Source organism: Stegostoma tigrinum, chromosome X (genome assembly GCF_030684315.1).
Source record: "Stegostoma tigrinum isolate sSteTig4 chromosome X, sSteTig4.hap1, whole genome shotgun sequence".
NCBI lineage: Eukaryota > Metazoa > Chordata > Chondrichthyes > Orectolobiformes > Stegostomatidae > Stegostoma > Stegostoma tigrinum.
Window position 1 is genome coordinate 16099440 of NC_081404.1, and position 27098 is coordinate 16126537.

The window sequence follows — 27098 nt, forward strand, 5'->3', positions numbered from 1 at the left end:
AGATGGAGACCTTTGATACTAAAGCATCACATGTCAAGTCATCTAGCTGTTTTAAAGCAATAGTGCCTTTTGGAGACCTGTAAAATAATGCAAATCAGTTGACTGATGTTTTGAAAAGGGCATATCAAACCTGGGGTCTAACTGTAATCAGTGGTGCGGTATGGGGTTTGGAGGTGCAAAGGGGCACTGTCTTCATTGCAGGAAGGTGAGCAGGGTTAACAGGCACAACAGCACTGCAGCATTTTTGCGACAAGCAGCTCATATTTTCACAGTGCAATTTTGCTTTTCTTTGGGGGAATGAAGGAATTTGCGCTGAGGGAAAAACACGCTTCACTGAAGACAGTACCCCCTTGAAACAAGGCCCCCGAGAAAAAGAACTAAACACAAAAATCCACACCAAGACAGCCTCAACCTGGTAGAGTAAAAAGTGTAATATTTATTCTTTAGACTTGTATTAATAATGTAGCTTTAACCATCATTGTTTGGGTAATAGCATCATCCACCATGCATTTCACTAACACATTACTAGTCAAGTTTACTACTAAGATTTTAAAATTACAGTTCACATCTGTGTAGCAGAAAATGAAAACCAGGATGTGGCTTGGTTCTTTGCTCTTATGACCCCATTCTATTCATTCCATTCAGAGCAGAGTTAGGTAAGACAGGCAATTACTGTGAGCCTATGAGCCCTGGAATTGACGCTGGACAACATCAAGGATCTTGCTGCAAAACAAAAATGAGAACAAAATGCATCCACAATATGCTGCTGCTTTCTAATTGCACTATTTTCTTTTGCCGCCTACTCTTTTGTTTGCCAGTTTTCGGATCTCTGCAAATTAGCGCGAAAAATCTAATTCTGAACAGATTTGGTCTTAAATGGGTTTATTGCACAGAGAACCAGAGAACAGTGGGTTTTTTCAAATTTGTCATCTTTACAATTTGCCATTCTGCTTCTAGAATCGGGATGTTAACAAATGAAAAAGTATCCATGGATCCAAAATAACAATTGTGACAATGGCATCAGCCTGAAGCCATTCGGTTTAATTTTGTAATTTTTTTGTTGTATTTACAAAAAATGCATGCTGATAAAATAAAATGATATATTACAATATTTATAATATTCTCTTAAAAATTCCAACCACACCTTTCAGCATTCGTTTGTGCTGCTTACAATATAGCCTGTACATATATGTATGACTTCTTTTATACATCATATTCTAATTGGGGAGGTTAACGAGGGGAAAAACATGACTCCTCATTTGGTTGTCATCTGTCACCAGATGACAAGAAATGAAATGAAATGAAGCTGCACGGTCTACCACTTGCACTCAGCACTGTGGCCTGTCGTGCGATATAGATTTCTTTCTTTTTTTAATTTTTTTTAAACAAATGTGAGTATTAGAGAAAAAACATTATATGTGACTACAGAAGCAAGAAAACATGCATCAAAGTGCCAACTGCAAACCATCACTGATGAAGGTGTAAATGTTCTTTTTCTTTTTTTTTGAAAGGATATTAGAAATTCAAAAACAGTATCAACTCTGATTAATACACATCTTGGTGCTGCATATACCCTATTATCCAGTACCCAAAAATTGCACCACAGAGATAAATTGCCATGTACACAGCATTCCTTACCTCCGTATAAAATGTCTACTCTGCAATATGAAGGTGATTAATCAATACTGCAAGATACAAATGAACGATTTTTAAAGCCCTAGTTTTGGTTTACATTGAAATTTAAATACAACAAGCCATTCTTGTATTTTAATTTTCCCCTTTAAAGAGGATACAGAGCAGCAATTTATGTGCAACAATGGCTGTATGTTCAGAACATTAGCTATTAAACATACACACAACCCCCTTTTGTTTTACTTCTACTGAGGTTGAATGAATGATTCATTAAAGAGTTTGTAACTACTTGTGAAGGGCATGATATTAGGCTGTCCCCCAATACAGTGTATGTTTTACAGTGAATCGCCTCAGCCATCAGACGAAGCCACTGAGTGGACGAAGTACTTGTGTCTGTGGTCTATGACTCTACATGCATGATTTCTGATCACAGCATGCTATCATGCAAATCATTTCTATGCATTGAACAAGCACATTTTTTTTTGGATTCGGCCTGAGCAAGTCCCCCTCAGTCCGAAACCACCCCCCCAACCCACTTACCTCCCTTTATCCCCAAACAACATGAAGCCCATGTAGAAAAATATGCAGGATATAAGAAAGGAACTGTGACTAAAAATGACATGGGCTACATGTTACAGTTGCTGAACAGATAATGGAAGGAGGCAACCATAATTTTACATGGTCAAACAAACCTTTTTTTTGTCTGAAAGAGTGAAATAAAATGAGAAAATAAAATCTGTCTGTCTGACCCCCTTGGCAATGTACTGATACTAGCAGCCATTTTGTTTGTCCTTTGCCTCAGTGGCTGCTGAAGTACTGTAGATGCAGTTGGAGTCTATTGAATCCCCTTTGCTGTACAGGGTCCTAGTGTCATGACAGGGGAAGGTCACTGCCGTCTAGGCAACAACATTATATTGTAAGCAGATTATGTTTGGTATAGATCTCTAGATGAGAGTTCTTTTTGTTCTAGAAATTGTGTCACTGTTCTGCATTGATATATATATTTATATATATATATATATCTATATACTTTTATTTTAGTCTGTAAACAACATTTGCTTGCAAATGGAATTTGTTTTCACAACTTAGATTCCCTGATGTCTTTTTGGTTGTTTCTGCCTTTATCATTGCCTTTTCGATCCTTCTCTTGTTTTTCAGGCTTAGTTACACTGTCGTACGAAGGCAGTGATGCAGTGGAGGGAGAGCCTTCCTTTTTCTCTTGATTGGTGTTGCCATTCTCATTCGCATGCCCTCCTGACTTAGTACAGGGAACTCTTCCTTTGATGGTGATTTTTCGCCTTGCCAAGTGTGCCCTATACGCTTGCTGAATAATAATGGCACAAACCTCCTCGTGCTTGCGCCGAAGAGTGGTTGTGATTGGCTCGTAGGACACCTTGGAGGGGTTGGATGCCACGAATCGCTCCTCCATCTGCTGCCGGAGGACATCCATTTCACCACCCTCGCCAAGTACACGCTTGGTGAACGCAAACAAGATATCCAAGCAGTGAATCCTATCGCCACTCACCATGGGCAGGTCCATGGCAATGAGTTCAATGTGATTGGGTTTAGGAACTCGAAGAGGAGCTTCCAAGGTATCAGCAAAGTCAGACAACTTGTTGTACTCAATGAACTGCGTGGCATCAGGGTCAAACTTTTCCCAGATCTCATAGAAGGTCTCAAAATCATCCTCACTCAGTGGTTCTGCACTCTCTTCGGTTGCCACGCTGAAGTTCTCCAGAATAATGGCAATGTACATGTTGACTACAATCAAAAATGATATGATGATGTAACTGACAAAGAAAAATATTCCCACGCTGGGATTGCCGCAGTCTCCTTTAACAGCAGTGCCTGGGTTCTCCTTTTCGAGGTCACAATCTGGTGGTCTGTTTAAGATTGGCAAGAGTAAACCATCCCAACCAGCAGATGTAGTGACCTGGAACAAGCAGATCATGCTGTTGCCAAATGTTTCGAAGTTAAACATGTCATCGATACCAGCATCTTTCTTAACGTACGCAAAATTAGACATCCCAAATATGGAAAAGATGAACATGACCAGGAACAAGAGCAGCCCAATGTTGAACAAAGCAGGCAAAGACATCATTAAGGCAAACAATAGCGTTCTGATTCCTTTGGCTCCTTTGATCAGACGCAAGATACGGCCAATTCGGGCCAATCGAATTACTCTGAAAAGGGTCGGTGACACAAAGTATTTCTCAATGATTTCAGCCAGGAACATTCCTAAGGAAGCACAACAGATTTCATTGTTAATGTTTTTGATGTAAAACAATCGTGGAACTGTAACTGTCAAAGAAAACGAGAAGATTAGATTGCACAGAAGTATCTTACAAAAACAGTGTGTAATGTTACATTGTATGAACTGTACAGATAAAACTGTAAACCTCAAAAATGTTACCAGTTTTGAAGTGCCTTTGACACAGGGAGTATTGTATGACAGTTAGTCTTTAACATACAGTCAACATGTTATAATGTTCACTAATCTTTACACAGAGAGTTGTGAGAGCATGGAATGCGTTGCCAGCAGCAGTTGTGGAAGCAAGGTCATTGGGGTCATTTAAGAGACTGCTGGACATGCATATGGTCACAGAAATTTGAGGGTGCATACATGAGGATCAATGGTCGGCACAACATTGTGGGCTGAAGGGCCTGTTCTGTGCTGTACTGTTCTATGTTCTATGTTCTAAGTGTTTAGCCAAAGCAGCACCTATTTCTGGGGCTGAGGACATTTTTGCATGGAAATGAGGAGCATTTTCAGGTTGCATGGTGCTCTTTGTACTTAGACTTTCTTTTTGTATGCAGTCCGATACTTGAGAAAATCCTGAAATCTTTGCTAGACATTTTCTTACTGCCTTTTCAGTTGTCTATACTCTGTAACACATTCTAGTGAGATTAGGAATAAAAAGATAGGGGAAATACATCAATGGTGGAACAGATGGTGCAATGTGCAAGGATTCAGATTTTTGAATCATTGGGATCTCTTCTGGGGCAGAAAAAGGGAGTTTTCACCTGAAGTGGAAAGGTATTAAATATCCATGGTAGGGAGATGTGCTAATTCTATTTCGGGAGCCTTTAGACTTTTGTTGGGGGGGGCGGTCCTCAGTAACAGTGAAAATGGAAAAAATAGATAAGGATGGTTATGAATCAGAAAAGAGCAAGTTAATTAGAAAAGACAGACAAGAGCAAGTCAGAGAACATTGTAACTCTGAAGATTTAAACTGCATTTATTCCATTGCAAGAGGCTTCATTGGTAAAGCTGATGAACTCAGGGCACGTAGGGTAACATGGGACTGGGACTTCATAGCTATTACAGAGACTTGGCTGAGGGAAAGACAAGACTGGCAGCTCAATGTTCCGAGTTGTAGATGTTATAGGAAGGATAGAAAGGGGCGGGGGGGGGGGGGAAGTGGCATTTTTGAAACATTAAGGAAAACATTACTACTGTACTTAAGATATCTTTGAGGGACTGTCCAGTGAAGCTATGGTTCGGTAGAAGTTAGAAATAAGAAAGGGACGATCACCTTGATGGGACTGTGCTATAGCACTCCCAACAGTCAAAGGGAAATTGAGGAGCAAATATGTAGAGAAATCTCAAATATATGAGAATGATAGGGTTGTAATAGTAGGGGATTTTAATTTTCCAAACATTGACTGGGACTGCCATAATGTTAAAGGCTTGTTGGATGGTGATGAATTCGTTAAATATGTTCAAGATAATTTTCTTTATTAATATGTAAATGTCCGTCGTAGAGAAAGAGCAAAATCTGACCTTCTGTTAGGAAATAAGGCAGGGCAAGTGACTGAAGTGCTCGTCATTACAATTCTATTAGTTTTAAAAATTATGGAAAAGGATAGGCCTTCCATAAAAGTTAAAGGAGGTTAAGGCAAATTTTAATAGTATGAGACAGGAACTTTCAACAGGTGATTGGAGTAGATTATTTGTAGGTAAAGGGATGACTGACAAGTAACACTTCAGAAATGTGATAACTGGAGTTCAGAGGCATTACGTTCCGGTTAGAGTGAAAGATAACACTGGTGAGATTAGGGAACAAGAGATAAACAAAGATAGAGTTTCTGGTCACGAATGAGAAAGAGTGATAGATATAGACTACTTGGATCAAACAAATCTCTTGAAGAATATTAAGGGTGTAGGGACATTCTTAAGAGGTAAATCAGGAGGGCAAGAAAGGAAATGAGACAGCCTTGGCATATAAGGTTAAGGATAATCCAAAGAGATTCTACAAGTACATTAAGAGCAACAGAGCAACTAGAAAGAGAATAGGGCTCCTTAAAGATCAACGAGGTCATCTTTGTGTTGAACCTGAGGAGGTGGGAGAGATACCAAATGAATATTTCACATCAGTTTTTACCGTTGACAAATGGAGTTAGAGAACACAGGGAAATAAATACTGATGTTTTGAAAACCGTTCACATTACAGAAGAGGAAGTGCTTCAGGTTTTAGAAAACATGAAGGTAGATAGTCTCTGGGACCTGATCAATTGTATCCCAGGACATTATGGGAAGTTAGGGAAGAAATTGCTGGGCCCTGAACAAAAACATTGTATCATCTATAACCACGGGTGATGTGCCATAGGACTGGAGGGTGGCTACTGTTGTGCCTTCATTTAAGGAGGGATGTAAGGAGAATCCTGGGAACTACAGAACTGTGAGCCTGACATCGGTGGTGGGAAGTTGTTGGATGTGATTGTGAAAGATAGTATTTATATGCATTTGGAGGGGCAAGAACTGATTAAGGATAGTCAGCATGACTTTGTGCAAGGGAAATCATGTCTCAGAAACTTGATTGAGATTTTTTGAAGAAGTAACCAAAAACACTGATGAGGGCAGAGCAGTAGACGATGTTTAAATGGACTTTAGTAAAGCCTTTGACAAAGTTTTGCATCTAATCACAAAATCAGACAACATAGTATTCAGGGAGAACTTGTCAAGTGAATACAAAATTGGCTTGACAGTAGGAGATAGTCAGTGGTGGTGGGAGGTTGTTTTTTGTAATGGAGGCCTATGGCCAGCGGTGTTCCACAGGGATCAGTACTGGGTCCATTTTTGTTTGTCATTTATATGAACAATTTGGATGAGAATTTACAAAGCATGGTTAGTATGTTTGTGGATGACACCAAACTTAGTGGTACAGTGGACAGTGAAGAAGGTTATGTAAGATTACAAAGATATCTTGATCAATTAATTGAATAGGCTGAGGAGTGGCAGATGGGAGTTTAATTTGGATAAATGTGAGATATTGCATTTTGTTAATACAAACAAGGGCAGGACTATACAATTAATGGTAGGGCTCTGGGCAGTGTTGTAGAACAGAGAGACATAGGGATTCTGGTACAAAGTTCTTTGAAATTTGGGTCACATGTAGACAGGGTGGTTTAGAAGGCATTTCGCATGCTTCCCTTCATCGCTCAGACCTTTGAGTATAGAAATTTGGATGTCACGTCGAGGTTGTACTGGACATTAGTGAGGCCTCTTTTGGAGTACTGCATGTAGTTCTGTTCACCCTGTTACAAGAAGGAAGATATTAAACTGAGCGTTCAGAAAAGATTTACCAGGATGTTGCCAGGAATGGAGAGTTTGAGTTATAGAGATATGCTGGGATTTTCTTCGCTGGAGTGGAGGAAGTTGTGGGATGACATTACAAATGTTTATAAAACCATGAGGGGCATAGATAAGATGAATAGCAAGGGTCTTTTCCCTGAGGTGGGAAGTTCAAAACTAGGAGTCATATTTTTAAGGTAAGAGGAGAAAGGTTTAAAAAGGATGTGAGGGGCAACTTTTTTACACAAAGAGTGGTTCGTACGTGGAATGAACTGCCTGAGGAAGTGGCAGATACAGGTACAGTCATGACATTTAAAAGCCATTCGGATAAGTACTTGAATAGGAAAGGTTTGGAGGGAATATGGGCCAAACGCAAGCAAATGGGACAAGTTTGGTTTGGGAACTTGGTTACTGGTGTGGATTAGTTGGACCAAAGGGTATGCTGTATGCCTCTATGACTATAAATGCTGGAATGCACCTGTCTAATCTTCTGGGATCTCAATGATTTGGGTTATATCCTGGAACATAAACTCAAAAGGTCTGATCATATTCACAGTTTTTATTTGATAAGTGAGAAGCCTTGTTGAGAATCACAGACTAGGGTGGGTCCTAAGTTTCTGGTCTGCATTGACTGATATTAAGATCTTAATCCTCGGGTGAGGACAAAGTAAAGTTGGAGTTCCTGATTGTTATCCGATGATACATATGGAAAATGTACTGCATGGATCTCCAGTGAAGAGGGGGATCAGTTTTGCTTCACTGACAACTCTCACAACCAGCTCCTTCTCTATCCACCAACAATAATTGATGAAGGGTTTCAGCCCGAAACATTGACATTCCTGCTCCTCGGATGCTGTCTAACTGGCTGAGCTTTTCCATTTTCACATCTCTTGACTCTGGCTTCCAGCATCTTCAGTCCTTACTGTCTCCTTGTAACTGCTGTATTTGACTAGATTCTGTTGATTAGGGGTGCAGGGCACTGTACTTTTTTGGGGTTTTTTGATGCTATATTGCATGTCGAGTGTAAGTGTTTTAGTCTTTACACTATACAACGAGTGCACTGTTGGTCAAACATAAGCTCTTGTCAAACACAGGAAATAGGAGCGGGAGTCGAACATTTGGCCCACTGCGTGTGTTCCAACATTCGACTGGTTCATAGCTGGTCATCCACCTCAATTCCATTTTCCTGCACTATACTCATCCCTTTTGATATCTTTAATCCCAAGAAATTATTACTCTTTATCTTTAGTATTTTCAATGAGTGAGCCTCCATGGCCCTCTAGGGAAGAGAATCCCAAAGATTGACCCCCCCAAACTCTGAGTGAAAAATATTCTCTTCACCTCATTCTGAGACTGTGCCACCTGATTTGGGAATCCCACAACTATGGGTAAATATCATTTCTGCATCTACCCTGGTGAGTCTGTTAAGTTTTATTAAGGTAATCTCTTATTCTTCTGGCCCCATCTCCTCAATCTCTCTTGTCATCCTCGGCATCATTCTGATGAGCCTCCATTACACTGTCTCTATGGCATGTATATCTTTCCTTGAGTAACGAGGCCAAAACTGCACACAATACTCCAATTGCGGGTTCACTCAGGTTCTACACAATTGAACCTAGACACCTTTACTCCTGCACTCAAATCCTCTTGTGATCAAGACCATCATACCACTTGCCTTCTTCAATGTTTGCTGCACCTACTTGCTATCTCTCAGTGACTTACAAACTGCGACTTATGAAACTTATTTGAACATTATTACTCACCAACAATGGAAAGGATCACAACCACAAAGTCAAATATATTCCACCCAATTGTGAAATAATAATGCCTCAGCGCAAAGAGTTTGAGCAGACATTCACTTGTGAAGAAAATGATGAAGATAAAGTTGATCCAGTACAAAATGGCTTCACTCTCTTTGCTCTGATCGTCTGTTTCCACCATCATTGTGACCATGTTGAGGCAGATGAGAATCATGATGGTAATGTCAAAAACTTGCTGAGTGACAAAGTCATAGACTCCACCTTGGATTGCATTCTGTAATAACGAGAAAACAATAGTGTCTGGCACAAATAATATATTGCATCCCATGTGGTTGAAACACACTTTGCCACCCAAGAGAAACACCTATTGATTTCTTAAGAATGCAAAAATCTGCTTCACACCTTACTGAGGAAAAGGAATTTGCGCTCTTGGACTGCTCCAACATCACCTAAGAGCTGGGTATAGAGAAAAAGATGGGATTCTGTACACCTCAGAATAGAATGCACTTTTCCGGCTTTGCAACGAAGTGAACTTGTTGAAGTGAATTTTGATCTAGACCCCTGAAACAGTGCCATCTTGTGTACAGGCTAAACAATTGCTGTACAGTCTGTACAGAGTCACCCTATTGTAAGATGAAGGAGCGGTAGTGACTGAGCCATCTAGGATAGATATTGGAAATACAACTGAAAGATTACTTTCTCCATACTTATTCAAAGAACAGACAGCATATCATTGCTAAATTTACACACAACTTTCACTACTAAGGTTATAGACAATTCACCTGGAACTTTAGCAATGTTGGATAGTGAGCGTATCTGCAGCATGGTCAAGGCATGTGCTTCCATTACTCACTGTTATGGAAGCAACTTGGGAATTTCTAAGTGAGCTAAGAACAAAAGCTCCTGTGTGTTTTCATTGGTCTGGTGTCTCAGCATTTTTAGTTCTCGTCATTGCTTACCAATGGCCTTGGAATGGGCTTCTGAGGCTTTTTGGATCCCAGCTTCTTCATTGCATTATAATATTTCTTTTGTTCTTCAGTCATAAAGATATCCTGACCTCCAAAGTAAAGAGAACAGAAAGAAACTGGTTACAACCTTAGGAAATTCTATGTGTGCATGTTCATTTGTTTTCTTCTCTCCCCTCATTAAGTTGGTGATTTTTCACTACATCACACAAGTGATTAACGTCTTCTCCAAGTTCCATTGAAAGCTTCAATTTGAAATGGTAGCAGACATTTTGACTGTAGACACAACCATCATTCCCTTCCTGGCCCAGGGCAGCTGACCCAATAAGCGGTTCTTTCTCCTCAGATACTATCCTCTTCCCTTCAAAAACTGCTCTTACTAGCAACTTCCTCAGCAAATTAACCCTTGTTTCTCTAAAATCCTTCAATGTATCGCCACCTCTAAATCCATGCCCATCTTTCCTGCTCCAATTTGAATCTCTCCAGTCAGGATTCAATCCCTGCCGCACCACAGGCAGCTAAACATCATATTCTGTGATTGTGACCATAATACATTATCCTTCCTCATCAGTCTCTACAGCTTCAGACACTATCCACTTACATTCTCCGACTACCTTCCTCTTGCTCAGCTTCGTAGTTGTTCAACCTTAGTTTACTTGCACCACTGATTTCTCTCTCCATCCCCATACTGTGGACCTCTGGAGTTCCTATGAGGCTGTTGCCTTGGAGCAGAGAAGGCCAAGTGGCAACCTGATTGAGATCGACAAAATCATTGGGGGCCACAGATAGGGTCAATAGGAAGAACGTATTCTCATCAGTAGAGAAGTCAGTTAGCAGGGGCATACATTTAAGTTAAGGAGTAGGGGGGTTTAGAGGGGATTTAAAGGAGAAATATTTTTGCCCAGAGGATGGCAAGTATCTGGAACTCACTGCCTAATAAGGTGGGAGATACCTGAACCACCACAACGTTTAAGAAGTACTTAGATTAACAATTTAAACACTATAGCATTCAAGGCTAGGGGCCAAGTCTCAGGAACGGAATTAGAGGAAATGGACGCTTGATGAGCAGTGAGACATGATGGGCCAAAGGGCCTTGTTCTGTGTTGTAAGACCTGATGAGATCTAGCCCCCTCCTCTTCAACTATATGTGGCTCATTAGGAATTTCATTCAGGGATGGTGTAGCAGTCACTGGGAGCATGGGAAATTTATTCAGTGATAGCAGAGAAAGAAAAAGTGAAATCTGTCTTGCACTGATGTTATGTTATCTGATATCACTTGCGTGTATGTTTATAGTGTTCTAAGCATATCATAGTTATGAAGAGTTCTGAAAATATTAAACAAATGATATAATTAACTGATTTGTCTCCTCTCTTCATTTCAAAAATAGTTCTACATTTTGATTATTAAATCCAAAGGGTTCACAAGTCTCAAAACATTTGTTAAAACGGGTAGTGAGAAGCCATTGTCAGAACATTTTCTTTTCCCCATACAAAGAGAAGTAAACTTATCTTTTTCTTTTGCTGATTGAAGTTATCAATGATGACACCAATGAAAAGGTTTAATGTGAAGAAAGATCCAAAGATGATGAAGATTACAAAATAGATGTACATGTAGATGTTGTCCTCATAAAATGGTTGTTCTTCAGCCTAGAATGATAATTATTCATTATTAATACTCTACAGCATAAAACAAATGATAACAGCTTATCAGCTTGTGACTTGGATGAAACAGTTTGAACCCTTCAAACTTTATGGAGGTGCTTTAACAATTTGGGTGATGTGGGAGGTCAGAGGGGGCAATGAGGCTGTGACGGGGTTAGGTTGGCTTTTCACAGGTAACATTTAGGTCAAAGAACTCTGCTCATACACACATATAATTGACTCAATCCATTGAACAGAAAAGGCAAAACAGAGCTTTCCTGTGTTTAGAGGCCATACTATCATTGAGAGACACCAGCCTACCTGGCTTGCTGTAAACACACTATGCCCTCCAGACTAGTTTACTTTGGTAATTGAGAAGGCACATTTCTGAGGTCTGAATAATTTCAGTCTGTGCATAATTCATTTCAAAACTAACAGCATCAGAGAAGCAGAAGAGTTACCAACGTAGAGCAAGGAAGGTCCGCATTTTTGTTTACATTGAGTTGACTGTGATCTTTGGACAAATCAAAAGGAAATAGCTGTGTGAAGATATTCAACCTCCATTCTGGGGAGGAACTGATTTTAAGTCATGATATCCCTCTCCTGAACTTTCTTGCAAGTGTGCCTACAGCATATCGGAATCAAGGGATATCTGAGCCTGCAAGGAGCTCATTTGAAACAGGGGTTAAGGGTTAGCAAGAAGTCTTATCGCAGGTTATAGGTCACCAGCTAACATCGGTGGAGTTTACAACTTGCATGCCTGATTAGGCTAACCAGAAGTTCTTAAAGGAATTGAATTTGAACAACTTTTTAAAAAATAAGTGGTGGAGCCAGACGGAGCCTGTATGTTGTTCCTGGTTCCACCCTCTATTTTGATTTGTCCCTTGGCACCACATGAACAGCAGCATGCTAAGAAGCTATCATAGGGTCAGCCAGAATTATTCAGGCTCCAGCTTCTGACCAACACTGAGATATCCAGCCAACGGCTACAACTTGGCTGCTTAATTTAAATGAAGCCATCACCCAGTTGGGAGTGAGTAGCATAGGGGACTCGGGCAAGACAGTGATGTAGTGGCAATGCCACTGGACTAGTAACCCAGGTTAATAGGAACATGGGATCAAAATCCTAGCATAATATTTAAGGAAATTTCAATTCCATTAATTAATAAATTGAGGATAACAACGCTCATCTATGTATATACTGTTGTCTCACAGGGACAGGCTACAACTGCTATCATTAATAATGATTACAACACTGCCAAATTGTTTCACAAATGTCCTTCCCTAAATCTGCTATCCTTACCTAGTTGGTTGAAATCAAGAATAACAAACCAGATGGATTTTTATGACAATCAATTGTTGTTTCACGCTCACCATTACTGAGATTAGCTTTCGATTCCAGAGATTATGCTGGATCATGAGTGCAATGACATTACACTACACCACCAAATAGAATATACCATGGAAAGCAATCAGAGTTGAATCTCACCCCTGCATATGGGAGTTGGCAGGTTGTTATTCATAGTACAGAATTGTGCAGGGCTGTGAATAAATTAATATTGTGGATAAACTTTTGAGTTAATTACAGGCTCCAAATTCATTTATGTGGTATCTCTGCTTTTGAGAGATTCAAAGGGTGGAGTGAGAACGCAGGGTGCATAATTAGTCACATAGTTATGTGTCACTGCTAAGGGGGTCAGGTTATTGAAAATGCAGAGATCTGAAAGACTGTAACCTTTGGATCTCAGAGGATACAAGGCCAGCCCCCATCTTACGCAAAAGGATTTCCTATTATCCAGCCTGGGTATATGTGCAGCACCTACTTGCAGCACTTCCTGTCAGCAGAATACAACTGTATAAAGAGTAGTTTCAAAGTGGAAGGATAGTGTTATCGATAAACAAAATGCCACACTGTGGACCAAACACTTCTACTGGGAACTAGAGAAGAGGTTGTCAGGGTAGAAAGGATGTTGCGAGCTCCAGGAGGGATAATCAGCATGGTTTTGTGAAGGGAAGGTCGTGCCTCACAAACCTTATTGAGTTCTTTGAGAAGGTGACCAAACAGGTAGATGAGAGTAAACCGGTTGATGTGGTGTATATGGATTTCAACAAGGCGTTCGATAAGGTTCCCCACAATAGCCTATTGTACAAAATGCGGAGGAATGGAATTGTGGGAGATATAGCAGTTTGGATCAGAAATTGTATTAGTGATAATGGGAACTGCAGATGCTGGAGAATCCAAGATAATAAAATGTGAGGCTGGATGAACACAGCAGGCCCAGCAGCATCCCAGGAGCACAAAAGCTGACGTTTCGGGCCTAGACCCTTCATCAGTCTCTGATGAAGGGTCTAGGCCCGAAACGTCAGCTTTTGTGCTCCTGGGATGCTGCTGGGCCTGCTGTGTTCATCCAGCCTCACATTTTATTATCTTGGATCGGAAATTGGCTTGCTGAAAGAAGACAGAGGGTGGTAGTTGATGGGAAATGTTCATCCTGGAGACCAGTTACTAGTGGTGTACCGCAAGGGTCGGTGTTGGGTCCACTGCTGTTTGTCATTTTTATAAATGACCTGGATGAGGGCGTAGAAGGATGGGTTAGTAAATTTGTAGACGACACTAAGGTCGGTGCAGTTGTAGATAGTGACGAAGGATGCTGTAGGTTGCAGAGAGACATAGATAAGCTGCAGAGCTGGGCTGAGAGGTGGCAAATGGAGTTTAACGCAGACAAGTGTGAGGTGATGCACTTTGGTAGGAGTAACCGGAAGGCAAAGTACTGGGCTAATGGTAAGATTCTTGGTAGTGTAGATGAGCAGAGAGATCTCGGTGTCCATGTACACAGATCCTTGAAAGGTGCCACCCAGGTTGAAAGGGCTGTTAAGGAGGCATACAGTGTTTTAGTTTTTATTAATAGAGGGATCGAGTTCCGGAACCAAGAGGTTATGGTGAAGCTGGACAAAACTCTGGTGCGGCCGCACTTGGAGTATGGTGTACAGTTCTGGTCACCGCATTATAAGAAGGATGTGGAAGCTTTGGAAAGGGTGCAGAGGAGATTTACTAGGATGTTCCCTGGTATGGAGGGAAGGTCTTACGAGGAAAGGCTGAGGGACTTGAGGCTGTTTTCATTAGAGAGAAGAAGGTTGAGAGGTGACTTAATTGAGACATATAAGATAAACAGAGGGTTAGATAGGGTGGATAGGGAGAGCCTTTTTCCTAGGATGGTGGCAGCGAGCACAAGGGGGCATAGCTTTAAATTGAGGGGTGAAAGATATAGGACAGATGTCAGAGGTAGTTTCTTTACTCAGAGAGTAGTAAGGGAATGGAACACTTTGCCTGCAATGGTAGTAGATTCGCCAACTTTGGGTACATTTAAGTCGTCATTGGATAAGCATATGGACGTACATGGAATACTGTAGGTTAGGTGGGCTTGAGATTGGTATGACAGGTCGGCACAACATCGAGGGCCGAAGGGCCTGTACTGTGCTGTAATGTTCTATGTTCTATGGTAGGCCCAGAGAGTATGAATGTGGTGTTAAAAATTTGCCAGACTTGGAAGATAATCCACAAGATGTCAGACTTGAAGAAATCCACAAATTTAAGTGAAGCCATTAATATTAGTGTGCAATGATATGCGTCTGCTTCAATGGAATTGAAAGGGAGTGAATCTTGGCAGGTTCATCGACTCAAGCAGCTTACGCCTGAAAAAATATATTACCAGAAAGTTAACAAGTGTCATGAGATAAGCATCATTGATCTGAAGAGGACGAATTAGCAAAGGTGCAATCACGAAGATAACTGAAGCAAAACATGGTGCAATCAATGCTTGTAAGCGAATCAAACAAGGGTATTGTAGATTTCCTTTCAACATCAAATATTTCACACAGTTTACATTGCTATGTTACGTTTTCATTGCTCTCTGCATTTTCAATGCATGAATACTATTCCAGTTTCAGAACAAGACAGATCTTATAATGAATACAAACTTTCGTCATCAGAGAGTACAAGGGATTATTCACCAGTTTCACAAAAACATCAGAAATCGTTGGCAAGGTGGAAGACACCAACATTGGGGCATGCCTACATAACCCCGTAACCACAACACGCCAGCCCCGTAACCACAACACGCCAGCCCCGTAACCACAACACGCCAGCCCCGCAACCACAACACGCCAGCTCCGCAACCACAACACGCCAGTCCCGCAACCACAACACGCCAGCTCCGTAACCACAACACGCCAGCTCCGCAACCACAACCACGCCAGCCCCGTAACCACGACACGCCAGCCCCGTAACCACGACACGCCAGTCCCGTAACCACAACCACGCCAGCCCCGTAACCACAACACGCCAGCCCCGTAACCACAACACGCCAGCCCCGCAACCACAACACGCCAGCTCCGCAACCACAACACGCCAGTCCCGTAACCACAACACGCCAGCCGCGTAACCACAACACGCCAGCCCCGTAACCACGACACGCCAGCCCCGTAACCACGACACGCCAGCCCCGTAACCACGACACGCCAGTCCCGTAACCACAACCACGCCAGCCCCGTAACCACGACACGCCAGCCCCGTAACCACAACACGCCAGCCCCGCAACCACAACACGCCAGCTCCGCAACCACAACACGCCAGTCCCGTAACCACAACACGCCAGCCCCGTAACCACAACACGCCAGCCCCGTAACCACAACACGCCAGCCCCGTAACCACAACACGCCAGCCCCGCAACCACAACACGCCAGCCCCGTAACCACAACACGCCAGCCGCGTAACCACAACACGCCAGCCCCGTAACCACAACACGCCAGCCCCGTAACCACAACACGCCAGCTCCGCAACCACAACACGCCAGCCGCGTAACCACAACACGCCAGCCCCGTAACCACAACACGCCAGTCCCGTAACCACAACACGCCAGCCGTGTAACCACAACACGCCAGCCCCGTAACCACAACACGCCAGTCCCGTAACCACAACACGCCAGCCCCGTAACCACAACCACGCCAGCCCCGTAACCACAACACGCCAGCCGCGTAACCACAACACGCCAGCCCCGTAACCACAACACGCCAGCTCCGCAACCACAACACGCCAGCCCCGCAACCACAACACGCCAGTCCCGTAACCACAACACGCCAGCCCCGTAACCACAACACGCCAGCTCCGCAACCACAACACGCCAGCCCCGCAACCACAACACGCCAGTCCCGCAACCACAACACGCCAGCTCCGTAACCACAACACGCCAGCTCCGTAACCACAACACGCCAGCTCCGCAACCACAACACGCCAGCCCCGCAACCACAACACGCCAGCCCCGTAACCACAACACGCCAGCTCCGCAACCACAACACGCCAGTCCCGTAACCACAACACGCCAGCCGCGTAACCACAACACGCCAGCCCCGTAACCACAACACGCCAGCCCCGTAACCACAACACGCCAGCTCCGCAACCACAACACGCCAGTCCCGTAACCACAACACGCCAGCCGCGTAACCACAACACGCCAGCCCCGTAACCACAACACGCCAGCCGCGTAACCACAACACGCCAGCCCCGTAACCACAACACGCCAGTCCCGTAACCACAACACGCCAGCCGTGTAACCACAACACGCCAGCTCCGCAACCACAACACGCCAGCCCCGTAACCACAACACGCCAGCCCCGCAACCACAACACGCCAGCCCCGTAACCACAACACGCCAGCCCCGTAACCACAACATGTCAGCCCCGTAACCACAACACGCCAGCCCCGTAACCACAACATGTCAGGTGGCCTCTCTTAGCAAATTAGGTGGAGTATCTCCTATCTTCATAGTGTGTAATAAACTGTTCTTGTTACTCAAGAATGAGCCTCATCAGCCAAGACATCATATGGTAAGCCTTCACCACTTACTACTAGAAAGTATCCAAAATGAGTACTTACAAGCGGGGTTGGTGGGAGTGTATGTACCCAAAGAGGAACCGTTCGTAATCAGGTGCCACTGTGAGCATCTCTTACAACACCCACCAGCTGTGTCATGGCATGGGTCGTGCCTTCTCTAGGCCAGCAGGCTTGTGGACAATAATAGACCTCCAATTAATCATTTACACTCCACTTCCAACATCATCGCACAGCCCCATGGCACCTAGCGATGCAATCGCAGAAGGTTGCCGTTTACCTCTTCAGTATTCAGGGGCCCAAACACACCTTCCAGGTGAAGCAATGATTTACCGGCACTTCACTCAATCCACTCCACTGCATTCAGTACCCACATTTGGTGTCCTCTACACTGGGCAGACAAAGTGCAGACTGGGTAACCACTTCACTGAACAACTATGTTGTGTCCACAAAAATGATCCTGAGCTTCCAGTTACCTGCCACTTCAACACACCACAACACTTCAATCTTGTGCTTGCTGCAGCGTTCCAATGAAGCTCAGCACAAGGTGGTCGTACAGCATCTTCTTTTCCACTTGGGGACCCTGCAGGCTTCAGGACTCAATATTGAGTTCAATAATTTTAGAGTTTGAGCATCCCTTCCATGTCCTTTACTCACCTCCAACACCCCAGGCCGTGTCATCACATTGGCTGCTTTCAACATAGCCAACCCATTCTCACCCACTCATGGTTCCAATCACCACCGATTGAGCTTCTCTTCTTCCATAGCTTACTAGCAATAATCCTTTTGTCTGCCTGTCCTTTTTGGTTTTTGTCTGGTCTCTGTCTCTATCTATCTGCTCATTGCTTCTTCCTCCACCCCAACTCCTTGTCATTGAGATAAATATCACTTTTTCCCAGATATTACTTGTTCTGAAGAAGTCACATTGGGCTAGAAAAGTTTCTCTCTACACAGATGCTGCTGAGTTCTCCAGCAAGTTCTGTTTTTATTGCAGTTCCAGCACAGATTGTTCCAGAAAACTACCGCAAATCTATTCAACTTATCACTACTTGAGTGAAGGAGCTTCTCTCAGTCATCGCAATAATTAAAATTACCTGTTAAAACCACGCTGTCTTTGTGACGTGTTTTGTTAATCACTGTTTTTATACACCCTGCCTACTTCTTCATTGTTAGCAGGCTATCTGCAGTCTACCTCAGTCAGAGTGTTGCATCCCTTGTTGCTGCTTTACTCCACCGACTGTGATTTCATTGTCTTAACACTGTTACTGAAGCATCTCCTGTCAATGGCTGCTTTATCAATATTGCTACCAATTAGCCTGACCTTTCAATAGATTCCCAAATTTTTATTTATGCTTTCGTCCGGAGACCCTCCCATCCTGCCACCCACTGAGCCAGGTACAGCTGACTGGGCTGCAGGATAGAGAGAGATCAGGGCAGGGTTCAGAAAGACCTCCCAGTCAGTCACATGGCATATCTACTGACCTTACAACAACAACTGAAATTTCCACAGCACCCTCATTGTAATAAAATGTCAAAGCAGTTTCAACATGATACAACATTTGACATAAACTGCACGAGAACATGTTGGGGCAGATGATTAAAAGCTTGCCCAAAGTAGTAGCTTCGAAGAAACCTCTTAACAGGTGAGACAGAGATTTACTGCAGGAGTTCCAGAGCTCTGAACCATGGCAGTTTGAAGGCAAGATCACCAATGATGGAGCCATTCAAATCAGGGAAGCTCTAAAGGCCAGGACAAGAGGAGTGCAGAGATCTGAGAGTTGTGGGACTGGTGGAGAATGCAAAGATAGATCAAGGAGGACTTTGAAAACAGATGATATCAACAAACTTCTTGGATCCTCCAAGTGATTGGGCACTTGGGAATCCCCGACATCAAAGGCTGATAGCTCTTAGTAAGCGGGACCATCATAGTTGGGATTGTAATTCTAGGTGCAAGGTCACCAGAGAGTAAGGTGCGAGATGGACAGTATGGCAGGAGGGCATCAGGTGGTAGTGAGACTGGTTTGAGGTAGTCAGATTGGGACAGGAGGGGTTCTTGAGTTGGCTGATAATCCAGTCGGTTTGGCATTGTAGTCAGGGGGCTGGGGGCAGGGAAGGAGGAGGGAGGAAAGGAGGGATTAATGGGGCAATGCGAGTGTTTGGTTGGCAGGTTCGGGAGGAAGGGAGACAGATGTGTCATTGTCCAGGACTGAGCCAAATGTTTCTCTGTCACTATCCAGGTAAGTACATCAGAACTGTTGAAGGTTTTCCAGTCAAACTCAGGATTTTGAGACTTTTTCAGAAGGTCCCAGGAAACAGAGGAATTGCAACACCAGAAGTTCAAACTTCCAAGGTAATTCCCATGGAGATGAGGCTGCCAAGACTTCTGCAGGGTCCAGATGCACATCTCTGGTCATGCCTGAATTCCTACATTAGGAATTGCCACAATCATGTGAATAGAATGTGCTGTCACCTTTTGCTTCCACCCCAGAAGATGTTGACATGTTGGCAGGGCAGATTTACAAGCGAAGGTCCAACAACCTCTGCCATGGACAGCCAGCAGCATAACTGACCATTGAGCAGTTCCAAAGGTGGCTGTGTACTCTGGTTTTACCTCCTGGACAGCCAACTGCATTTTCCAGCAGGGTACCCAACAGTGAGCAGGATGAGAAATGTTAGCTGATTTTATGCACCTCCTGCCCAGGGCAACCAGGTGGTGTAATATGGCGCCCAGGCTGGCACCTTTCTAACTCAGCACAGACTTAGTATCAAACCTGCCTTGTATAGCCAAGTGACTTTAACCCAAATAACATTGCAAAGGTTCATTTCTGGTTTCCTTTGAGCATCGCAACACTTCTAGAATGGAGGAGAGATGTAAGCTGCTGCATGCCTTATACCGGTCACTTAGGATATCACTGATGCCTCAACACAGTGGAAAACGCACCATCCATTTTGTTGCACTTACCTTTCGCGAATCCACTGCGGCGTACATGATTTCCATCCAGCCTTTGAAGGTGGCCTGAAAATGATCAAATTAACACCCAGTGAATAATGTGCTGCATTCAACTCTTTTGCACGATGATGAATTCAGAATGTAATCTTTTGCCAAAATAGGACATGACTGAATGCTGAGCAGTCCCACAGTGAAACGATAGCTTTTGCAATATGTTCAATGAAATCTCACTTGTTTCATTCAAGAAATGTTATGAGAGATCAAATTGGATCAGTCTTGAACATGTTTTGGAGGAAAAGGTCACAATATTGCAACAATTCTAAAATTAATTTTATAGGACAAGTCACTGAGAGGAGATAATGGGAACTGCAGATGCTGGAGATTCCAAGATAATAAAATGTGAGGCTGGATGAACACAGCAGGCCAGGCAGCATCTCAGGAGCACAAAAGCTGACGTTTCGGGCCTAGACCCTTCATCAGAGAGGGGGCTGGGGGGAGGGAACTGGAATAAATAGGGAGAGAGGGGGAGGCGGACCGAAGATGGAGAGTAAAGAAGATAGGTGGAGAGAGTGTAGGTGGGGAGGTAGGGAGGGGATAGGTCAGTCCAGGGGAGACGGACAGGTCAAGGAGGTGGGATGAGGTTAGTAGGTAGTGGGGGGTGCGGCTAGGGGTGGGAGGAAGGGATGGGTGAGAGGAAGAACCGGTTAGGGAGGCAGAGACAGGTTGGACTGGTTTTGGGATGCAGTGGGTGGGGGGGAAGAGCTGGACTGGTTGTGTGGTGCAGTGGGGGGAGGGGACGAACTGGGCTGGTTGAGGGATGCAGTAGGGGAAGGGGAGATTTTGAAACTGGTGAAGTCCACATTGATACCATATGGCTGCAGGGTTCCCAGGCGGAATATGAGTTGCTGTTCCTGCAACCTTCGGGTGGCATCATTGTGGCAGTGCAGGAGGCCCATGATGGACATGTCATCAAGAGAATGGGAGGGGTTGTGGAAATGGTTTGCGACTGGGAGGTGCAGTTGTTTTTTGCGAACTGAGCGGAGGTGTTCTGCAAAGCGGTCCCGAAGCCTCCGCTTGGTTTCCCCAATGTAGAGGAAGCCGCACCGGGTACAGTGGATGCAGTATACCACATTGGCAGATGTGCAGGTGAACCTCTGCTTGATGTGGAATGTCATCTTGGGGCCTGGGATGGGGGTGAGGGAGGAGGTGTGGGGACAAGTGTAGCATTTCCTGCGGTTGCAGGGGAAGGTGCCGGGTGTGGTGGGGTTGGAGGGCAGTGTGGAGCGAACAAGGGAGTCACGGAGAGAGTGGTCTCTCCGGAAAGCAGACAGGGGAGGGGATGGAAAAATGTCTAGGGTGGTGGGGTCGGATTGTAAATGGCGGAAGTGTCGGAGGATAATGCGTTGTATCCGGAGGTTGGTAGGGTGGTGTGTGAGAACGAGGGGGATCCTCTTGGGGCGGTTGTGGCGGGGGCGGGGTGTGAGGGATGTGTCGCGGGAAATGCGGGAGACGCGGTCAAGGGCGTTCTCGATCACCGTGGGGGGAAAGTTGCGGTCGTTAAAGAACTTGGACATCTGGGATGTGCGGGAGTGGAATGTCTTGTCGTGGGAACAGATGCGGCGGAGGCGGAGGAATTGGGAATAGGGGATGGAATTTTTGCAGGAGGGTGGGTGGGAGGAGGTGTATTCTATTGGACATCTGGGATGTGCGGGAGTGGAATGTCTTGTCGTGGGAGCAGATGCGGCGGAGGCGGAGGAATTGGGAATAGGGGATGGAATTTTTGCAGGAGGGTGGGTGGGAGGAGGTGTATTCTAGGTATAGAATACACCTCCTCCCACCCACCCTCCTGCAAAAATTCCATCCCCTATTCCCAATTCCTCCGCCTCCGCCGCATCTGCTCCCACGACAAGACATTCCACTCCCGCACATCCCAGATGTCCAAGTTCTTTAAGGACCGCAACTTTCCCCCCACGGTGATCAAGAACGCCCTTGACCGCGTCTCCCGCATTTCCCGCGACACATCCCTCACACCCCGCCCCCGCCACAACCGCCCCAAGAGGATCCCCCTCGTTCTCACACACCACCCTACCAACCTCCGGATACAACGCATTATCCTCCGACACTTCCGCCATTTACAATCCGACCCCACCACCCTAGACATTTTTCCATCCCCTCCCCTGTCTGCTTTCCGGAGAGACCACTCTCTCCGTGACTCCCTTGTTCGCTCCACACTGCCCTCCAACCCCACCACACCTGGCACCTTCCCCTGCAACCGCAGGAAATGCTACACTTGTCCCCACACCTCCTCCCTCACCCCCATCCCAGGCCCCAAGATGACATTCCACATCAAGCAGAGGTTCACCTGCACATCTGCCAATGTGGTATACTGCATCCACTGTACCCGGTGCGGCTTCCTCTACATTGGGGAAACCAAGCGGAGGCTTGGGGACCGCTTTGCAGAACACCTCTGCTCAGTTCGCAAAAAACAACTGCACCTCCCAGTCGCAAACCATTTCCACTCCCCCTCCCATTCTCTTGATGACATGTCCATCATGGGCCTCCTGCACTGCCACAATGATGCCACCCGAAGGTTGCAGGAACAGCAACTCATATTCCGCCTGGGAACCCTGCAGCCATATGGTATCAATGTGGACTTCACCAGTTTCAAAATCTCCCCTTCCCCTACTGCATCCCTAAACCAGCCCAGCTCTTCCCCCCCACCCACTGCATCCCAAAACCAGTCCAACCTGTCTCTGCCTCCCTAACCGGTTCTTCCTCTCACCCATCCCTTCCTCCCACCCCTAGCCGCACCCCCCACTACCTACTAACCTCATCCCACCTCCTTGACCTGTCCGTCTCCCCTGGACTGACCTATCCCCTCCCTACCTCCCCACCTACACTCTCTCCACCTATCTTCTTTACTCTCCATCTTCGGTCCGCCTCCCCCTCTCTCCCTATTTATTCCAGTTCCCTCCCCCCATCCCCCTCTCTGATGAAGGGTCTAGGCCCGAAACGTCAGCTTTTGTGCTCCTGAGATGCTGCTTGGCCTGCTGTGTTCATCCAGCCTCACATTTTATTATCACTGAGAGGAGGATGCAGAGATGCTTCAGTGTCATTTGGATAAGCTGAGTGAGTGGGTAAGTGAAGTATAATGTGGATAAATGTGAGGCTATTCACTTTGGTAACAAAAACAGGAAGAGAGATTATTATCTGAATGGTGATAGATTGGGAAAGGGGGAGGCGCAGTGAGACCTGGGTGTCCTTGTACACAAATCACTGAAAGTCAGCATTACAGGTGCAGCAGGCAGTGAAGAAGGTAAATGCTCTGTTGGCCTTCATAGTGAGAGGGTTCGAGTCCAGGAGCAGGGATGTCTTGCTGCAATTGTACAGGGCCTTGGTGAGACCACACCTGGAGTATTGTGGGCAGTTTGAGTCTCCTTACCTGAGGAAGGATGTTCTGGTGATGGAGGGAGTACAGCAAAAGTTTATCAGACTGATTCCTGCGACCTGTGTTACCACACAGCCTGCCATTACACACCCCCTGTTGTTAGTCACTAACAGTCCCCATTAACAACTATTCACCCTCCCAGCCTGATCGTTAGCAACTCCTTTGTCTGGTCACCTGTCTTTCTCTCTCTTTGGGCCCTATCCTATCACTTACTCCCTCCCCTACCCACCTCCCTATTTTCTGCATATAAACTGACGTTTTCCCAGCCACCATCAGGTCTGAGGAAGGGTCACCGGACCCAAAACGTTAACTTTGTTTTTTCCTTCACAGATCCTGCTTGACCTGCTGAGCTTTTCCAGCAACTTTGTCTTTGTTCCTGACTCCTCGGATGGCAGGGCTGATATATGAAAAGGGAATGGATCAGTTAGGGCTGTATTCACTGGAGTTTAGAAGAAGTTGGGTTGGGTGGGGTGGGGCAGGGGGCAGAATCTCATAGAAAGTTACAAAATTGTAACAGGGCTAGACAGAATAGATGCAGGGAGGATGTTCCCGGTGACCGAGGAGTCCAGAAGTAGGGCTCATAGTCTAAGGATACAGGATAGGCCATTTAGGACTGAAATGAGGAGAAATGTCTTCACCCAGAGAGTGGTGAGCCTGTGGAATTCTCTGTCACAGAAAGTGACTGAGGCCAAAACGTTGAATGTTTTCAAGAAGGCTTAAACGGCCGAATGGCCTACTCCTGACTCGATTTTCTGTTTCTTGTGGGGAACAGCAGAACTAGAGGTCATTAACATTACACAGTCACTGAGAAATTCCCACTGGGGATTCAGAAGAAATGTCTTCACCCAGAGGGTGGTGAGAATGTGGAACTCCCTCCCACAGCAAATGGCTGCCGGAAGTAGGATAGATTCATTTCAGGACAAGCAAATGAGGGAGAGGGGAAAGAAAGCTACTCAGGATAATTTTAAGATGAGTAAAGGTAGGAGGGGCTCCATTGGTATGGACTAGTTCGTCTGAATGGCCTATTCCTGCACTGTGTATCCCATTCTCAGATTATAGAAGGAATATTATTGCCAATGCATCCAGAATTTGCAATTAGATTCACGTGAGCCTGAGATGAGTGGTCACAGTGGAAATAGAAACAAAACATACAGATATACAAATAGACACACACGCATGCAGATGTGTGTACCTGGACTGCCTGGGTGCCAGAGTTGGTAAATATTCCATTCCCAGGGCTACCTTCCTTTACCGAGATGGGATGTTAAAGGCACTCCACCAGTGTAATTTAGTGTTGAGCACCAACAAACACACAGAAGTCCATTAGCAGTGCCATAACAGGAACAAAACTTACCACTTGCAGCAAAGCCAGATATCCTGCTCCGACATTGTCAAAGTTAATCTTCACGTTCTTCCATCGAATTTCATCACTGGTCTGGTTTATAAAGGCCTCACAATCTGTCTTGTTGTTTATTTCCGAGGGGAGAAACCTATATTCGGAGGTTTCATTAAAACAGTAATAATACTTTCCAGCAAAAAGGTTCACTCCCATTATGCTGAAAATGAGCCAGAAGATGAGACAGACCAGCAGTACATTCATAATGGAAGGAATGGCACCCACCAAAGCGTTGACGACGACCTGCACCAGGACGCAGAAAGAAAGAAGATGAGTGTGACAAGAAAAGTCTTTGAGACCATACACCAGGAATTTTAGGTCAGGGTTTAAGCTGCTGTTGCTTTATGCATAGTCAAGTACTATACTGTAGGTTATTAGGTTTGACTTTATTAATATTACAAAACTGCTTGTATGATTGATCCAGGAATCCATACAGATATTTCTGATCCTGCTATTTTGATGTTTGAAACGAGTGGTACTATTTTCTTAAACAAGTTATCTCACATCCTCCTGCTGCTCAGCTTAAACCCTGTCATTCCGACTTTTATTTCTGAATAAGCGGGGCCAATGGTAAAGTTAATAGCTGAGCGTGCAGTCTTACAAGCTGTTTGGAAGCAGGCAGTGGTGATTTGAGGTACGCATGCAAGTTACAGAACAGCACCTTTATGTCATTTCCTGCATATACAATGGGTTTTACAAGCTCTTTGCAATGCATATCAAAAGATAGTAAGCAAAAGCACGGCTTGGAGTGGAATCAAGTTTTGAAACAAGTGACAGGAACAGATAGATACTTTCCCATTTATTAGACTGTGATTATTGGTAAATTGTTAAGGATAAAGAGTCAAATGATTGTTGGATAGATTATTTTTCCCGTGTGAATCTCCCAATTTTCTCTCCCTTTGACTCCCTGGGCCATACATCATACTCTGGCTGAGAGGCCTCCATTCCATTGCTGTACCATTACTGGCCACTTGAAGGTGCTCTCAGGCAGCTCGGCAGGGGGGGCGACTGCTTCCAGTTCTCCCCTTGTGCCTTCTCGAGGCTGGCCTGATTTTCTAACTGAACAGCTTTCCAGGAAGACAGGGAACACACAGAGTGGGGGGAAAAAATTCACAGGCATGAACACAAGGTTGACCACTCTCATGCTATGCCATTTTTCAAAATTCAAATTCAGAGAACTCATCATTCAAAAAATTAAAGGTTTTCATTATTTTACCATTTATTTCATTTATAAAATATCTTCCTAATTTTCCAGTACCATGGATCTCTTAGACAACCTTGTACGAGTCATTTTTGCCTTCTTGAGTCGAGTGTCTAATGATTACATCCATGTTCTTCATTTCCTTCTCTGCAAGGGAAGCAGCCTGGTCAAGATGGCAAACTTACAACTAACCCTGAATCTTGCCATTTTGGAATGCCACAACAGCAGTGCTTGAACCTACTATGTCGCCTGAAGTTCAAAACTTATCCAATGAACTTCATCAGATATGCAAAACAAAGATAATGCGCATTGAGAGAGACTGATAATCATTAAGCAGAAATGAAAGTAGTCAGTGCATTCTACTGATGGAGTTGATGTCATAGTTTTTTCAAAAAAAGCTTTTTTCTCCCCCTCTGAATTGATCAGATTATTAAATGCAAAACTGAACATTCTGAAGTGCCGTTCATAAATGTACCTCAAAGAATTTGTATGCTGTGTCATTTGGGAAAAGTGATTCCATTAAGAATCAGGACAGAAACTCGTTGACCATGGCGTGTTACAGAAATGTAAACAGCACTTTACTGTGTCATTACACACAGTGACCAGAGCTAAGCTTCCTCTTCTGTTACAGATGCGTTTGGAG

General features: G+C 44.6%; 1 protein-coding gene across 10 annotated transcripts in view; it reads right to left on the reverse strand.

Moving 5' to 3' along the window:
* Positions 1 to 444: 444 nt before the first annotated feature.
* Positions 445 to 27098, reverse strand: part of LOC125448188 (sodium channel protein type 8 subunit alpha-like) — a 326376-nt gene continuing 299722 nt past the window's right edge. For 9 of the 10 annotated variants that reach the window (XM_059643399.1, XM_059643398.1, XM_059643403.1 and 6 more), the window contains 6 exons: positions 25213 to 25497; positions 20423 to 20476; positions 11442 to 11579; positions 9927 to 10031; positions 8971 to 9241; positions 446 to 3870 (listed from right to left, as the gene is read on the reverse strand). In XM_059643399.1, the coding sequence (XP_059499382.1) occupies positions 2711 to 3870; positions 8971 to 9241; positions 9927 to 10031; positions 11442 to 11579; positions 20423 to 20476; positions 25213 to 25497 (2013 nt within the window). In that variant the 3' untranslated portion in view covers positions 446 to 2710. Of the gene's footprint in view, positions 3871 to 8970; positions 9242 to 9926; positions 10032 to 11441; positions 11580 to 20422; positions 20477 to 25212; positions 25498 to 27098 lie in introns of all 10 variants that reach the window. The other variant, XM_059643402.1, reaches the window with a different exon arrangement.